Source organism: Perca fluviatilis, chromosome 2, assembly GCF_010015445.1.
Source record: "Perca fluviatilis chromosome 2, GENO_Pfluv_1.0, whole genome shotgun sequence".
Classification (NCBI taxonomy): Eukaryota; Metazoa; Chordata; class Actinopteri; order Perciformes; family Percidae; genus Perca; species Perca fluviatilis.
In genome coordinates, this window is record NC_053113.1 from 18,883,744 (window position 1) to 18,902,439 (window position 18,696).

General features: G+C 39.8%; 1 protein-coding gene across 1 annotated transcript in view; it reads right to left on the bottom strand.

Moving 5' to 3' along the window:
- Positions 1-9,062: 9,062 nt before the first annotated feature.
- The window catches only part of LOC120547915 (calsyntenin-2-like), a 248,888-nt gene continuing 239,254 nt past the window's right edge, over positions 9,063-18,696 (bottom strand). The window contains exons 13-17 of the mRNA XM_039783743.1: positions 16,752-16,922; positions 16,395-16,540; positions 14,332-14,455; positions 10,129-10,313; positions 9,063-9,912 (exon numbers count right to left, since the gene is read on the bottom strand). Coding sequence (XP_039639677.1) covers positions 9,703-9,912; positions 10,129-10,313; positions 14,332-14,455; positions 16,395-16,540; positions 16,752-16,922 — 836 coding nt within the window. The 3' untranslated portion in view covers positions 9,063-9,702. The remainder of the gene's footprint in view (positions 9,913-10,128; positions 10,314-14,331; positions 14,456-16,394; positions 16,541-16,751; positions 16,923-18,696) is intronic.

The following is an 18,696-nucleotide window of genomic DNA, read 5'->3' on the forward strand; positions in this document are numbered from 1 at the left end:
CTGTTCTGCTTCCTTCACATTGTGCCCACTGCACCTTATGTAAATATACAAGCAGCCGATAACAGGCAGGATTTGGGGTTCGTGACCTGTAATGCTGTTTTCCTGGTTTTGATGGATGTATTGCAACAAAAACAACAATGTCTCTATTTCAACATAGAGACTCCCCTGATGTTTGCTTTTTTTTTTCATTTACAGAAAAGCCTTTAGTTCACTGGATCCATGTTGGATAGTGGTGATGACAGGTCATATTTTAATTCATTAAAAAAGCATGAAATTCAAAACCAGTTTGTTCTACATCTGCAAATGAAATGATGTGTGGCCTCGACTCAAGATTGAGCAACTGATCAGGACGGATTCAGTATTTGCTACATTACTGCTGCCATCTTTTGGTCATCTGCCCTTACTACAACACTGTGGCTTTAGTCAATCAATGTGTGAGAGAAAGAGAATTCAACCTAAAAAAGGGAGTTTTTAAAGGGGTATTCCAGTGATTTAGTACTGCACTTCAATATAGTTGGTGGAATCACAAAAGACAGGTGGGTTAAGGTTGCAACGTATTATTTTCATTGTCAATTTATCCTCAAAATACTTTAATGATTAATTGATTGCACGTTTTATCTGTGAAATTTCAGAAAATAATAAAACAAAGAAATGTCCATCACATGTTCCCAGAGCCTAAGGGGACATCTTTATCTACATCATCTGTCCAACATACAGCCCATAACCTAAATATATTCAATTTATATTGATATTTGACTCAATATTTGAAAAAAACAGCAAATCATCGCACTGAAGAAGCTGAAACCAGAGTGTTTGTTGGCATTTATTTGATAAATGACCACATTTTTGTTTATTTAAGTTTCTGTTAATTGACCCATCTGTTTGTTTGCTAATCATTTATAACTCAAGTCAAAAGTGACGCAGCAGAGGCCAAGACATCCTAACCTTTAGTTCGTCGTCAGCTTAAAAAACTCTGGATCCTACATTTCCCATGATGCAACCAATATCTTATTACACCCTCCATGGTAATTGCCAACTTCTTCTCAACTCTATGCCCCAGTTGGATTAATATCATATATGTTGTACTTTTCAAACCCAAGCCTAGATAACCCCAATGACATCACTATGACATCATCCAAGTTATTTTGTCAGACTTGACAAGCTCCTCCAGAGCCACAAAGACATTATGCAACAGTTTTCCATGATGTGTACTCCACATGATGAGTAAGTAAACTGACCTTAAAGTGTAAAAGTGGTGGAGTCCCTCCTTTAAATTAATAAGTGGTGTGAGTTGAACTGGCTTGTTGTACGCATTTACACAAACATAGCTTCTTCATGTTTTCATTAGCTTCATTTTTTGGAGTGACAAACTCATTTTCCAGACACTACTCTTATGAAAGCTTCTCAATTAGAATAAAGTGGATTAAGTTTTTCCCTTGACAGTGAAGTGGTCTGGCACTGCTGGCCACTGGAGTGTGAGGAGCTGTAATAGTTTGACAGTATAAACCAGACATGTAATCCCATGTCGGTAAGAGGATTTGTTTATGAGGTGATTATGAAAGGGATTTAGTGCGTTTTGAAATATGTGACTATAGCCTACATGAATATTCTGCTGTGAGGAGGACGAAAAGACAAAGTAGAAGTTGACAAGACAATCTTAAGGTTCACTTACTTGCTTTCGACCACATCACTTTATCTCACTTTGTCTTTATCAGCAAATTGAGTTTGCTCATTTGCCATGGAAATGGAGACCTTAAAACATGAATGTAAGCACTTATGACTTAAAATGCTTAACCGTTCATTCTTAAAATGAGAGATTTATCATCCGACTCCTCGGTTCCCCTCAGCTCAGCAAACCATTTTAACATCTTTTGCTCATTGTTTTTGTTGTAAATACTGTTACATTCCATTCTGAAAAGAAGAAAAAAACTCCAAACAAAGCCTCTCTCATCTGTTTTAATTGGTCTCATCAATGTGTATCATAAATTGTAACACTGTTTTCCTTTCTGAAGATATTTCTGCGTGAACCTACCTCGAACCAATGCTCTTTTCCTATGGAGCCTCGGTCTTATCTATCTACTCTCACATCATCTGAGAGAGGGGAGCGATTGTTAGAAAATGCGTATAGCCTTGTGTGTCTCATTAAACCTTTAGAACATTGGGAACTGAATCCTGCTGCGTGTCGTTTTGATCTCGTAACTGCTTTCAGAATCAACTCACAGAGGTCAAGCCAGTAAATGATAGGATATGAACCACAAAGATTGTTCCTTAACAGTTTTGGATTTCCAGCCTTTTCCCGGAGAATATATTTTATCAATGTTACCACAATCTTGAAACCCATCAGCTATCAGCTAGAGTAAAAAGCCTCTTGTGCGCAATTGTTAAGGGGTTCTTGTGTAGCCAGTGGATATCTGGATAACTGATATCTGGGCCAAGACTTCTTCAGTGCGCCAGTGATTGTTTACAATCCGATAAGCAACTTGAGACGTGAGGATGGTGCTTTGTGCGCTGGGAACTAAAGGCCGTTTTATGCTTCTGAGGAGGCTCCACGCAGAGCTTTCGCCGTAGCCTACGTAAGTGGCCTGGTGTTTATACCTGTGCGCTGGTGTGTGCGTCGAGCCGGCATGTGTGTGTGTGTGTGAGGGAGTGTGTGGTAGAGGGAGAAGTGAGAGAGTGACGGCGATTAGCTTTGGAGCGAGTACCGACTCTAGAGTCCTAGTGAGAGAAACAAAGCGTCTCCCCTGTGTTTTCTGACCAAGGTGGGAAATCTGTAGCAGGAAAAGTTAACCCTCTCCTTGATTTCATGTTGTTTATGGAGAAAGAGAACCAGGAAATGAGTCGGGGGGGAAATGCAACGCTACCAAGCTACGGCCAGAAGCATAAAACAGCCTTTAGAGTGTGCACTGAAACAGTGGGTGGTTGTTGTTTTTGTTGTCGTGGTGATAGTGTCAACCTGCAAACTGCTAATCCAACCAGGTTTATGCTTTTAACATCCATCCCAACAATCCTTACTGCAACCATGACAATCATGTTGTAGATGTCGACTATGCCAGGTCAGTTTGAATGCACTTTATGTAGCGTGCAGGGGGATTGTTACTGAGATTATCCTGACCACAACAGATGTTTTCTTGCCCAACCTGTTTCACAAACAAGGCAACAATTCAAGCCCTGTAAGTGAGTTGGAAAAGGCAATAAATCGTGATATTTAGGGGGTTTATACCAAGCTGTTGGGAATTTATTTGGAAGAGTATTCTCAGTTCTGAACTGTTGTTTTGTGTGAAGTGTCCGTCTCGGGCCAACTATGATGGTGTTTTTCCAAAGTGGTTTTTCATTTCCTCCTGTTTTACTGGACAGCTGACAGAACTCATGTTCTCAGCTTAGCATATTTGGTGAGTGAGATACCACTTACAGCGATGCTACAAGCATATAATGCTCTTATAGGCAAGGCAAGCCAAGGCAGCTTTATTTGTATAGCACATTTCAGCAACAGGCAATTCAAAGTGCTTTACATAAAACATTAAAAAGCAGTTAAAAAACGATTAAAAAATTAAAAACAGATCAAATCCAAGAATAAACGTTACAGTGCAGTATAAGAAATGAACGCTTATTTAAAGAAAGGCAGCATCAAAAAGAAAGGTCTTCAGCCTTGATTTAAATTAAAAGAACTGAGAGTTGCGGCGGACCTGCAGTTTTCTGGGAGTTTGTTCCAGATATGTGGAGCATAAAAATGGAATACTGCTTATAGAATATGATGGATGGATTGCTGTAGATTAAACTGCCCAACAGTATATAAAGGAGTTGAAATGAGCACAACCTTAAACATCTACGGCAGTAAAATGCACCATATACATCGATGCAGCAGTAATATTAATCCAGAAACATATATAACATTGAAACACTGAAAGGGAACATGTTACTGCACAATGAGTACTTTTACTTTTCATACTTTAAGTACATTATACTGATAATACTCATACCTAAGTCAGATTTTGTTAAGTTGTTGGTTAATTATTTTCTACAGTGTGGTATTAATACTTTCACTTAGGTAAAGGATCTGAATACTTCTTCCACCACTGCCTATTTGTTTGTTACAATATCAGGAAGAGTATATGGTTCATCGTTAAGCACATAGAGCAGAAATGTTGAGAGAAGGCAGATGAGAAGAATTGACCGAGAGAGGTTATCATTTTTCACGTAGATAATAGCTAACTCAAAAAAGTATGGATTTTTGCTTGATCAAATTAAATTATTCTTTGCATGACAATAATGCTCCTACAAAATATAAAATGTGTACTTGCAATAAAAATATTTGTCTGTGAATACCTCTAAATACCCAAGCAAATGCAACGCCATACACAAGCCTTCAGTGGCCCGACTTTGTCTACTTCACTTAATCCATACTGCTGCTTGTCTGCAGTTTGTCCACAGCCTGAAGGTGAGTCTCCCCTCTTTTCGATATGAAAGCTGTCTTTGTGTGGAATATATAGAAACACATTTATAATTCTGCTTAGAATGCACACAGATCATTTTACTGGAACACAAATTCTTTATTTTCTAGTAAAATGTTAATAACCACATACTATAAAGCAATGAAACAGTCCTCTGTGCCCGGCATTGGTATCATGCTTCAGGGCACTGGCAGGCTTAAAGGCCACAGTTTGCTGCATTGGCTTCGGACTCTTCAGTGTGCCCATTCTCATTGGTTGAACTTTTCAAATCCTTTGCACACCAGCGACCACTGTGTGACCATCTGCTATTACTTTCAAATATCACACAACTGGTTGTATTTTGTTGTAGAAAAGCCGCTCCGTTTCCATGTCTGCTTCACTGCCTTTGTTTGTACTTCCATGCTCACATCTCATGCTCACATTTTTCCAAATAAATTACTGCCAGCTTTGGCTTTCTCAGAGAGCAGATCTGCACGTGTGCGCAAATCAAACAGTGTCGAAATCCTAACATTCCCTCAGTTGTTTTTGAAGGTTACAATTATGGCTTTAAAGTGATGGTTCAGAGTAATTTCACCCTACGGTCCTTTGCACCGTGCCCTCGAGCCAAACACCCCCCCAGAAGCTTTTTTCACCTGGGTCTAACATTGGGAGAGTTTGCTAGAGTAGCGTTATCAGCTGAATAGCTTAGCGCAGGGGCTAATGGACCCACGTTTGTATCTTGTAAGTTACCCCACTAATAATGCCAGAAATGATACCAAACGTCTTTTCAGTGTTGTAATTTGTAGACGGCCCTAGGCACTCGTCTTACAGCAGCAACAACAACAGCAGAGAGCAGAAGCCAGCAGGTAAGTATTATTTACATAAACTTCTGGTGTACTTACAAACTTTCCAATCCATCGTTTTATGAGAGCATAACTTATTTGTACTACTTGTAGACGTTTGGTATCATTTCGGGCATTATTAGTGGGGTAATTTACGAGATACAAACGTGGGTCCGTTAGCCCCTGTGCTAAGCTATTCAGCTGATAACGCTCCTCTAGCTAACTCTCCCAATGTAAGACCCAGGTGAAAAAAGCTTCTGGGGGGGTGTTTGGCTCGAGGTCATTGTGCAAAGGACCCTAGGGTGAATTACTCCGAACCATCACTTTAACATCATTTTCACTAGCTTGGAGTGTAAAGAAACATACTAAATAATGTATATGGGGTAAGTGTACTCTATTTCTGTTTCAGGCAAGTTGGACTTCATTATTTATATTCTGCTGCCTCAACTTCCACTTGCACGATGCTTCTGTGATTGATGGGACGTCATGACCTTTGACACTGACAGCCATCGTCCAAGCAACAATGACAAGAAAGAGGCAACATATGTCCATAATAACATAAAATAAATATGGATTTGAAAGGATAATGAAATGAGTAGATATTTATAGTAATGCTGCAGTCTGCACACCAAAGTAGTTTGAAGGATTGAAGTTTTTTTCCCCGCAGAATCTAAAGTCTATTTTTGTTTATGAGTCGAGAGTGAAGGTGCCTGGGGCTTCCCTGCTCTACTCTCTACAACGGAAAATAAAAAGTTTTGTAAATATTTCAATTCTTTTGTATTGAGTTGTTGTGTTGCCGTTTATGCAAGCAGTAGTCCTCTCAGGCCATCATTTATACTGATATTAGAGCAGGGTTTTAGTAATGCTAGGTTCCTAAAAATCGTGCTAATCCCTACTTGGCTCCAGGCTGAAATCATAAATGAGATCAATAATACTGCTGCGTGACATAGAGCAGCAGGGACCAGAGGTGTGACTAAAATTTACCACTGGCTTGAAAATAATGGTATGTGGTTGTGCAGTATAGTCAATATCCACTAGATGGAGACGATTGATTGATCATAGACTCCTAATCCAAGCAATCTTTAGTATGTGGCTCCAGTAAATAGACAGTTAAATGTGGCGTTTTACTGTCCAGAAAGGACCAGAAGTATTTGTAAGCTTCAGAATACATAAAAAAACATTTAACATGAACTAAAATACAAAATTATATATATATATATATATATATATATATATATATATATATATATATATATATATATATATATATATATATAGACACGCACGCACGCACACACACACACACACACATGCTATCACACAAATACGAGACCCACAGCTGGATTCCAAAACAAGTTTTTATTGGCCAATTTACAGAAAGTGCTGTAGTGACCATTTCAAAGAAAAAAAGACCAAAGAGTCCAGAGAAAAGAAAAAAGGAAAACTTAAAAAGAATCGAAAAACTTTTACACATTATACAATATTTCCATGTTAATTCCACCGTCCTCCTCTTCTAAAAACAAATGTCAGGACAACATTAGGGCTCGGGCCGATGCAAAATCCACCAAAGGTTCCGACGCAGTGAGGGGGAGAGGGTGCAAGGAGGGAGTTGACGTCACAAGAACAGGTGTCACATGAAATGAGGAAAACTCTTAAACAACACATGAGATCTTTACATGAACATAGAACTACAGTATACATATACAGCAGGTTCTCTCCCAGCAACGGCCACAGGAAAGCTGTCAGAGGCTCACTACGTTAGAGGAGGAAACTTTCCAGTGTTTGTGACTTTAACCAAACATTGATATATCTGTGGCAGACTTCAGCCACTACACGTGTCACATGTAATTCAACTTTTGTTGTTGTTTGTGGATTCTTTGCTATCGAACGTTACAGACAGACTGGATTCAGGATGGCCACAGCCATAGATTAATGCCCTTTCAGTTTAAGTTGAAGAAACCTTTGACTGGGAAAGTTGCTCAGGCAACTTCACAATTCTGTTGCACCAAGTGCTGCTGATGAAGTGGGGATTTCTTTCATTAATGCTGCATTTCATTCAAAGTTGGAAAGGTTTCTGTAGGTAAAGTGTAACGTTTCAGTTCTTTCTAACAGGAATGTTTTCTTTGCCACATGGGAGCACACAGTTTATGTCAGTGATATTTGGCAGCATTAGCTCATGAAAATTGACAAAAAGTGTACCTTAGGAGATCATGGGCATAAAAGTGATGCTTTGTAGCTTTTAAAGTACACGCCATGGAGTTGTGTTTCTGGTCAATTAATGAAGTTTCATTAGTTTTTCAGTTTTGAGAGAAAAATCAGCTCTTTAGCTGCTAAATGCTCCACTGTGTTCACCACCTCGCCCCTAACTTTGTGTGTTGTTTGGTGCTGAGCAGGTACAGTGGGTTTATCAGAGCTATTGGAAATAAGGTTGATGAAAGACTGAACCAAAACTTTGAAGTTGTGAGTTGTAAAACCAAAACAATGAGCTGAAAGACAAAAGCTCTTTAGAGCTGAGGGGGAGCTGTAGAGTTGATGAGAACTCTCAGTGGGTTCATCACTACGAGTGACACCATATTTTACATGTGGTCATTTGATCCATTGTTAAAAATATTAGTTAGTGCAGCTTTTATATTCATCTGTTATATTTATATTACATTATTATTATTATTATTATGTTATATGAATTTATTATTTTTTTATATTAAATTAAATCATTAAAATAAATATAGGCTACATTAATACATATTTGAGCCTTACTTTTAACCTTAATATTTTATATTGCATTTGTTTTCAGTGGTTAGAAGTTTATTTTTCTACTGTAAAATGTTCCACTCAGTACATATTCTACATTATATTATATTATATATTAGCTTTGATAACCAATTTAAAAGGTTCCTTATTAAAAAAAAAGTACATTTATGCAATTTCTTTTACGTAAAAACAAACAAAACAAATGCATAGAATTGTCAATTTTTTTTATGTCAAATAATGATATGGGTATTGGCCTAAAAAAATCCAGAATTGATCAGTCACAGCTCTCATGTTGATATTTGCATCTATTGACTTTCCTTCTTGAAATTCCAATGTCGAGGAACAGTGCTGTTGCACTTTTTCTTGTAGAAAGTTAGAATTTCTCACTGTCTACATCTCTGCGATGCGGCATTAATGACTAATAGTGATATGGTGGTATCAACATTGTAGCTTTCTTTCAGGGAGTGCTTATTGTTTTGAACCTCGCTGCTGTGACCACACCTGAGACCAAGATTTCATTTGGGCACATCTTGTGGACTATATACAGTATGAGTAGTGAGGGGACTCTCTTCTCTGTCACATCCCTGCTGTCTGATTTAGATGTATAAGACCGGTGTCTCTTTCCATGAACATGTTGCGTAGTGCAGCTTAAACTGACCCAGTCGCTATGAAGGCAGTGGCACATCCATACTAACAAACCCAACTCGGAATGATCTAAACACTGAGCTACAAACACACACACAGAGGACTGAGGGGTCAGTTCAGTGAAGACTCCTGCAGGCTACAGTAAGGGTTCAAGATACATATGAAGAGGTGGCATGTGTGCTGTATACAGGTGGAGATGAGGGTTTCTGGGTGGAGAAAGTGGTGCTAGGGACTGGGGAGTGGGGGGGGGGTCACCTACTATACTCAATATTTACAAGAAAGGAGCGTATAAAAATGTACAAGGAGACTCCTCTCTTTCCCAAAAACCCAGAACTCAGACCCCTCAGCTAGTTCACCATGACTACACACATATCATCTTTTTTTTTTTTTTTTTTTCTTTTTTTTTTTTGAGTACCATTGAAAATATGCTATTTCTGTAAAATCACCTGGCTGTGCCACGTAGGCTAGAATAAAGACTGATTAATAACATAAAGTATACAAACCAAAAAAATAGTCAGTTTCTTTACTTTTGCAACTCAGTTTTCTTACAGTAAATAAAGACTGTTTTGCATTTTCATGGGACATGAGAAATCTCACTGTGGACTACAGGTGTCACATCAAACTGAATGTACGGTGCAGGGTTTCATTGACAACATGAGATTCCAACCACTTCATTTCACTAAAGATCGTAGTTGTGGTGTAGACTGTAATGGGACAGATAGAGATAAAAGCTCTCAGGCGAGGACCGAAATTTGGCGAGCTGTCCCTAGAATGAAAGCCATTTGATTGACGAGCAGCTTGAGTGTCATATTTTTTCTTATCAGCTGTATAAAACGGGGTGTTTTCTGACAAGGCTAAGGTTAAATCATTGCACAATGTGTAGTTCAGTGAAGTCTTCCAGTAGGGGGAGATATTACCTCATTTTTAGAGTATCAACATCACATAAAGTCTTTTTGTTTCTACCATCTGATTTGAGGTTTCAGTATGGACGTGTTGCAGAATGTGTGTGTGTGTGAGTGACTGTGAATTGTGTGTTTTCAATAAGATATCGTTGTTTTGTCCCAGTTTAGGCCCTTCTTGTTTGGGCGTTGCATCCTGGGTAGCTGGACGTCCACTTCCTCCTCGCTGTCGTCTGACTCAGCGCTGGTGATGTCATCCTCCTCCTCTTCATCTTCCTCCTCCTCCTCTTCTTCTTCCTCCTCCTCCTCACTGGCCTCCTCCTCTGCAGCCTGGGGCTCCTCCAGGTTCTGTGGTGAGAAATATTCAGAGTTTCAGAAACTAAATCATCAAAGTTTAGTATTAAAAGCACAAATCGTAAAGTGAAAGCAAAGCATGGGTGTATTTATTTAGCTTTTGTACATATTCCAGTCACTAATATCTATGTAATTCATCACCTAATTCCAATTCCTACTACCCACCCTGACAGCATCCTTCCACACTCCTCCAATCCCCCACCCTCCTACCTCCATCGGGTTGACCGTGATCGTCAGAGCCGAGTCATCCCAGGTCACGTCTGCCTCTTTGGCTGTCTCCGCCAGTTTGACCTCCTGCTGGTGGGTCAGATGGATGCGGTAGATGCCCAGCACCACAACCACCACCAGAGCAGCGATACACATCACAATTACCACGGTGGCAGCACTCGGCATCGCTGAGAACGAGACGAGAGAAGAGCGAGAGGTGAATAGACCCATCTTTGGAAAAAGGACCAGGAAAAATCAATGCAGTCATGCCAAAGTTGCCTCAATGAGTCACTCCATATACTAAAAATAATACACTTGTTTTGTTTTTTGTTTTAAATCAGTTAACTGAGGAAGAACCAGGAATCCCACACACTGTCATCCACTTGTTCTCACGTTAGTCTTTAAAAATGTTTTGGTCAGAAGATGTTCACCAGGCAAGAAATATTTTGTTGGAACATATATTTTTGTATTCATACTTTTCAAACACTCACAGAGGTACTCCAGTAATTTAGTAGTGCACTTGAACCATGAGGCAGTACTTGCAAGAGGCAGATTAAATAACAGGAAATGTATGGTCCAACTCACAACAGCAGAGGCTGATATATCTTGATTTAAAGTCCCTGAAAAGTTGCAAGATCAAATAACTGGATCCTACACATCCCATAATGCAACTCAATAGCATCTTTCCATCTTAGACCATCCCTGCCCAAGTCTTTCAAACTTTTCACCCCCACTCATAAAACAGGCTTATCAGCCTGGCTATTGACAAATCATTGTTATTTTTTTCTGAAGTTGTAGCTGAGGTATTTTTCAGCCGTTTCTTTATGGTTAAATAGTACCTTGGATATTGATTGCCTTTTGTAACAGCCTATTGCTATATTATTTTACTTCTCATGTTATTGTATGAGATGCCTTTTAAAACTTTAATTAAGATGATGATTGTGATCTATAATTATTGTGACAGCTTATTGATTTTCTTATACTGTAATTACTTTCATTTTTGATTTATTTTTTTTGCCATGCTAGTACCGTGGCTATTCACCAATGTCAGTCTGCTCTTCTGTCCTTTACTTTGGTCCGGACTGAAATATCTCAACTATTGATTGATTCCCAAGAAATGTTGTTCAGACAGTCGTGTCCCACTCAGGATGAATTGTAAAAACCCTGACTTTTCATTTAGCATTGTCATATGTCGAAGTGTTCTATGGCAATATACACATAGTTTGATTCTATATAGAGCTGATATATAGTTTGATTCTTTTTTTTTTCCTTTTTTAAAGAATACATATGTTTCCTTTTAGCTGACTTTTTAACAATTTAGTCATCAGCCACAGAAATGTTCAATGTGTTTAACACATAGCCCTGTGTAAGCTATAGTGTTTAAAAAAGAAAAAGAAAAAAAATATATATATATAAATGTAAACAAATTTAATTAAGGTCCCAGTGCAGTACAAGGCTGCAAAGATGTATCATAAGCCCTATTTAGTAGCATAACCACAACACACATTGAGGGATTTCTCTTGATCTAAAATGTTTCTCTCTCCTGCTCTGATCTCAAGCCTACTGAAATAAAACAACTTCTCTGTGCCTGCCCTCTTTCCACTAGTCCCTGCTGCTGTGTGTGTGTGTTTAACAAGAGTGAGACTCACAGAGGACTCTTTAGATGATCATTTGGTTCACTCTAGTTCCCTAGATTTTCACACTAAATCCACGGCCTTTGATCTCTCTCACAGTGAAGCTTCGTGCAGCCACTAGAGTAACTTGGATGAGTGTTTGCTCGCATGCATACGCACACACACACACACACACACACACACACACACACACACACACACACTCTCTCTCACGCATGACATCATCTAAAACATTCACACGTGCTACAAACTACAACTACAAATTAAAATTTGTTTCTTGTCGTATATTTATTTTCAACCACCACTCACAACCCTCTCCTCTGATCTCTTCCAGCACCCCGGGTCGCTGTGCCACACACACACACACACACTCTCTCTCTCTCTCTCTCTCTCTCTCTCTCTCTCTCTCTCTCTCTCTCTCTCTCTCTCTCTCTCTCTCTCTCGGCTGTTAACAGCATTGACCACTGAACTCTCCAGGACTCTAAGTAGAATCCATTAGAGTCTAATGAATAATTAATTCTGGTGTGGTAGATTTAGACCAATGTCTCTCTTCCTCACCATGTTCTCTTTACTTCAGATCACTCATATACACCGAGGGAGGGGAATAAGCCTGCTGTATCATTTGAGAGGCGCCCCTCACACTGCTCTCTATCACCGAGGACCACTGTGTGAGATGAACAGAACGATAAACAAACTAGAAAGCGAAACCGAATGTTCCCTCGGCTCTAGCTATGTTTACCCCGGGATGGATAGCTAACATAAAATCCCTTGCTTTATTTTTTTATTTTATTCTTTTTTACAGCTGTGGTTCAGTGACAAGAAGTTCATGGGTCTAATTCTCAGTGTTTTGTCAAGTCATCGTCTACATTTTGTCACATTTATATTCCCCAAATGTGTGTTAACACAGGTGTCATATATGATCTTTTAAAGCAAACTCCACCTTCAGTTAACATCTTGATACATCACTAACATGTGTTGTGGACTTCCTGTATGCAAAGCCGGCCCAAAGAACTCACTTTCTTCGCAGACTAATAAGACTGATTGGAGTCGGGACAGAGTGCATGCTAATGTTCTATAATGCTGTGCTAGGTAGCTTCATCAGATATGGCATGGCCACATGGTATGGAACCCTCTCAGTCCAGTCAAAAGCTAAAATAGCAAACATGATCAAAACAGAAATGAAAGTAATAGGGAAAAAAAATCACACTCACCCCCTCAAATACTCTTTGAGTCACCCGTAATCACACATGCACACAGGATCCTGAAAGCTCCTTCATACATTCTCTTTAAAGAATACAAACTCCTTCCATCTGGCAGACGCTATAGAGCCAGTAGGTGCAAAAGCAACCGCCTCAAGCTTTCATTTGTCCCTACATCGATATCACTACTGAACAAACTACTAGTCCTGTTCTCAACACTATAATAATTTGTTGGCCTCAACCAATGTAACCCGTGTATGTTTACTCACTATGTGCAATTCCTATATCCACACTTTGCATCCTTTGCATAACTAACTTTATTATGGGGCAGTGCAATACTTTACTGTATCAGGGCCTGTGCAATATGACCTTATTTATTCTTTGCTCGTCCTAGAGCACATTGTTGTCTTGTTATACATTGTTATGTTCTTACCTTAATAAAGTTTAACTTATCTTATCTTAATAGTGTCAAAGTTTAACAATGATGTCCCTTCTCCCATTAATACACAATGCTTTTTGTGACCATAGTTCTGGAGTTTTTAGAATTGAAATATCACTCACTATATCCACCAAACAAATGGCATTTGAGTACCATTGGTATAGATTGATGAAAATGGCTACCTTACTCCATTGTAGCTCTGCTGGTGAGGTGCCTTAATATTACTTTAGGCCATGGGGCTACATATGTTTTGGATGCCCTTTTCTCTCCTCACAATATGCCACGACAACATTAATTCAGACCTCCTCTCTCCTTCTTCATCAACAATAGTAAATGGAGCATTTAATCAGTAAACAGAAAATGAAACTTATCAATAATAAAATACATAAACAAAGTGAAGACAAAGCTAGGTATGTTATCAGCGAAGTAGGCCTGTATGCACAGTGGCAACACATGAAGATCTTCACAAACAACACAAGCAAATTTATATGATTTTTGTGAAAGTCGTTTTCCTAAATTGTCTTCCAGCTTTTAAGTGGTTAAAATATTGGGGGGTTTTCAGCGTATGTTTGCCAATTCCGAATAATAGATATGTGAGAGAGTAGAATAAGATGTGCCCTGAGCTGCATGTTGCTATAGTCTTGCTTGTTTGATGTGTAGTGCTGTCCATCATGCTGATCATGCAACCGTCATGACTGTTTTAGTGACTTTTTCACTTTGGCCTTCGACTGTTTGTTTATAAATTGTAAGTGGGGTGAGACAACATGACTTTATTAAAAATAGGCTGCACTGTCTGGTCACAATTAATTCACATCGACTGAACCAGATTTTCAAGTGCCATCATTAAAATACACAGTAAATAAGCATAACATTTCATGGTAGTGCTAATACATCTAATACATCTGTTTACAAAAGACTTAGAGAATCTACTTACCTGAGCTGTGGCTGGGGTACAGGTCATGAATCATGGATGGATGGTGGACCACCTGCATGTACTGAGGCGGGGCTACCATGTGATTGACATGCTCCCCTGCTTCTGAACTGTGCAGTACGCTCACCTGGTTGGGAACAGATGAAGCCGAAGTGATGATTTTTGAAAGGGAAAGTCATCACAGTTGACATTTTACATTCTTATCCAAGTATTCCCTGTGTCTCCCACCTGTACGCCTAAACTTGCCTTGCCTCATCCAAATGATATATTCTAGATAAGAATAAAGTAAAGATTTTAGAGCGAGGCCAGGACAAATGTAATGTATGTATATGCCTTTTGGGGGATGGGGTCAGCTCACAACAGGAAATTAAATGTAAACTAGATTCATTGACATCCTCCAAGGCTCAGACTACTGTATGTCTAGTGAAACATTTTGTTCCCTCCAAGTAAACAGCAGAGAATGTATGAATAAGTCAAACTGTGTTTGGTCGAGGGACAGAAACAAACAGTGGTTAGCTGACACATTGAGCTGGAGTGTGTGTGTGAAGGTTTCTGCATGCTGCCAGAGAAGTCAATCTCACTGTAGAGCAGTTCTGTCAGGTCCATTAAGTCAAGAACACACATGACAATAAAAATTATTTAGGAAATTTTTATTGAATAAATTGCATTTCAGTTAATACATTCTGAATTAAATTTTGGCAGTATGGCTCTGAGATGTATGTAGTATGTATGTAGTATGGCTATGACTGTGAGAGCTGAACTATTCCCCCACATGAACAGAGCAGCAACGAAGACATAGAAGCAAATGCCACGCTATACACAACAAGAAGGAGCTGGGGAGGTGGCGGGCGGCAGAGAAGCGAGCAGCAAGCAGGTAGGAGCAAACTGAATCTGCTTTAAATAGGGCGCCCTGTCTTGAGCGTAGCCATTAAGCAGCGAGGGGTGTTGACCAGCTGATGTGCTAATCCAGATCAGCTGATGAGACCGTATTGTTGGCCAATAGCGTTAGCAGCGTCTTGACTACCTGGCCTGCCAGAACTGATGCTGAAGCTCAATTTCAAGGTCTCCTTAGGAGAAGGTAGTGTTCAGTGTTGCAGTGTGCCTTCTTCTGATATGTTGAACCAGGCTGTGTTGGTGTTGCTGTTGAAGGAGCACTTCCAACTGAAAGGTCCACATTAACATGATTGGATATAATCAGATTATTCCTAAAATGTTCATCACATAAGTGTGGAATTGCATTTGAGTTAAATGTGATGTTTTTCTGCAATTTTTTTTGGTATACATAAAATCTTTCAATTTTCAGTTGCTATTTGTTCAAGTATGTTCTGCCACTAAGGCTGAAAGTGATGCTAATGGAATGGCTACTGTGGTTCATTTTTAAATTTGCTCTCAAAGTGAAAGTGTTGCCAGACACCTGATCTGAGTCAGCTTTTTGCCAGTAATAGCACTTCTGGTCCAGTTGGTTGTAAGCAGCAATTTTCTCTTTGGTCATGAGTTGCTATTACTATTTCTGACTATCATAAGCAATATCAATATTTTTTGCAAATATTTGCAATGCCATCTGTTATTTTAGAGCTGCTTTTCAGCTCTAGGGACATATTTCTTCCATTGTCACTCCTTTTAGGAGTGCTTGAAACATGTATCTTACTGTGTGAGTTGGTGGGTTGGATCTTTCATCTTTATTTCCACCCATATGTTACATAAGATGACTAAACTGAAAGCACTCAGGACATTTGGATTAACCTAAATGATGTTGGTCCAGATTTGATTACTTACCTTATTTGTTTCTTTATTAATCAGTAGTTGTTTTTGGTTTTTTATATAATGTCGGAAGATAGTAACAACTGTAGAATTTTCCAGGTGATGTCTTCAAAGTGCTTGTTGCTTTTCTTCAACACTTTGACTTAAGATATTCAGATAACTGTCACATATGACAAAGAACAGCCACAAATCCTCAAATTTGGGCAGCTGGAACCAAAGAACGTTTGGTGTTTTGGCTTGAATAAAGAGGGAAATAATTGATCTACATCATAATCCACATAAATTAAGCAGTAGTTCACACTGACCTCGAGGTTGAACTCATTGCTGGTGTAGCGTCCATTGAGCTCCGAGCAGGTGAGGCGAAACCTTCTCTCTGTTAGTTGTCCAGGCCGCCAGTTATAGTAACGCACCTGTCGGATCACCTGTTCATAGTTGGACATGGAGTCCACACCTATGGAAAGAGGCAGCAGGGGGTTGTTACAGTTATTGCTTGTAGAGAAAGACAAGGGGCAAGTTGGAAGGTAGAAATCACTTTAAACAAGGTTAAGGTGAATCTATGGATGTGTCAAAGGGAGAGTTGTTTGTTGTTGTTATCATTAACCAACTGGCTACGAACACACCGCATTAACAGTAACTTTGGTGTGGTTACCATAGTAACCTACCGTATATGGACATGCCAGAAGTGGAGTTAGTGGCGTCGAGGTGTTTTCCGAGCAGAGCGCGGCGCTGCAGTTGGAGAGACTCCTGCTCTGGCACTAGCTCCTCCCCCAACACCAGGACATCACAGTAGTCCAAGTTATGAATAATCTCCTCCAGCACCCCGGGTCGATGTGCTACACACACACACACACACACACACACACACACACACACACACACACACACACACACACACACACACACACACACACACACACACACACACACACACACACACACTTTGTGCTCTTACCAGAGAACTACCAAACAATATCAGTGTCAGTTTAGCCTCACCTCATTTTGTTATTCTAGACTTTTCAAACATGAGGAACTGCTGGCAATAAAACTTGGATTTGAATTATGTTCTCACTCCTAATAAACTGTGCTGCAGTTTTCTTGGAAGCCCATTTTTATGCACCTAATTGTGGTTACTTAAGTTCTTATCTCACTAAATGAACCAAACTAATACAAATATAGCGTGAACCATAATTCAAACAGTACAGGACACAACACACCTGCTCCTACGCCTAGACTCCAATTATTCGTCAACTCTGGGAACACAGACATCGCTGTGAGCTGCTGTGGTAACAAGTCCCCTCAGACAGCCCACAGCAGTGCTGGGTGGCTGCTGGGCCTCTTCGACAGGCTGCTTAGTACTAGCCTCCACCTCTCACTGCTACCCATCCTTCTCCCTCACTGTACACTCCCTGGGGAGGGAACCAGCTATGCCCATTTAACAGCTTCCCAATGGAGAAAGACAGACATGTGGTGTGTGCGTGTGTGTGTGTGTGTGTGTGTGTGTGTGTGTGTGTGTGTGTGTGTGTGTTTGTCTGGACGAGGGTCTTAGGGGGGAGGCAGAGATTAGGTGGAGAAAAGGGGGAGACTGAGCAAAACAAGTAGAAAGAAAGTTGTGTTCCAGAAGAGAATATACTTTTTTTTGTGCATGAAGGCATTTCTTTAAAGGTGCTCTTTGGTTTGGGGTTGTTGCTTTTACTGAAAAGGGGCTCGGAGGGAACACCTTAATGTAGCTTTACGTCACTTTTCAGCCTCTGATTGTTTTGGTTGAGCAACTACTGTACACTGCAGCAGGCAGCAGCAAAAAAAGCTCTGATAAAGCCACTGTACCCTGCTCAGCACCAAGCAGCAAACAGACAAAGTTAGCGACTAGCTGTTGGACATAGTGGAGCATTTAGTAGCTAAAGAAGTTATTTCCCTCAGGAGTAGTTGGAAAACAAAAGTAGTGAATGTTGGACTTTTGTCTGGTGGCTGGAAACACAACTTTAAATGAATGCTGACGTTGCTCTGTGTCTGCTGGATGTAGGCTATAAGTGAGAAAATGTTTGCTAACGCCAAAAACACCATGTAAGGCAATGATAGGGCAGAGGTGTGTGTTTTTCAGCTCGTTGTGTAGTTTGTCTGCCCCCAGGTGGCCAACAATATCAATAATAATGATGATAATTAATAAGCTACTGTATCCTGCTTGGTATTAGATTCTGCTTTGACACGAATGGAGAACTGAAAAAAGTACGGTAGCTAACACAAACTAGTACACTCTTATAGTACAGCCTGAGTGCAGGACTGTCCCAGGAACAGTTTGTGTGCAGCCTGATCTTAGAGGGAGATGAAGAGAAATAAATAGAGCTGAGCTCCTTAGAAAGAATTACTAAGGAAAGAAAAGAGATGGAGAGAGACTGGGAGAGCAACTGAAATGAAAGCTGAAGACAAAGCAGGAGAGGAGAGAGAGAACAGAAAATGGCCATTAAAGCAACTGGTACAAAATGTTGAGCATTAAAAATGAGTTTAAGAGGGAATTGATGACCTTGACTTTGACAAAAGACACTGGAATGAGCCTTGAAAAGATACTGTAGCATGAGAGGCAGTGTGCTGAGCACGCTCAATAGAAAGACA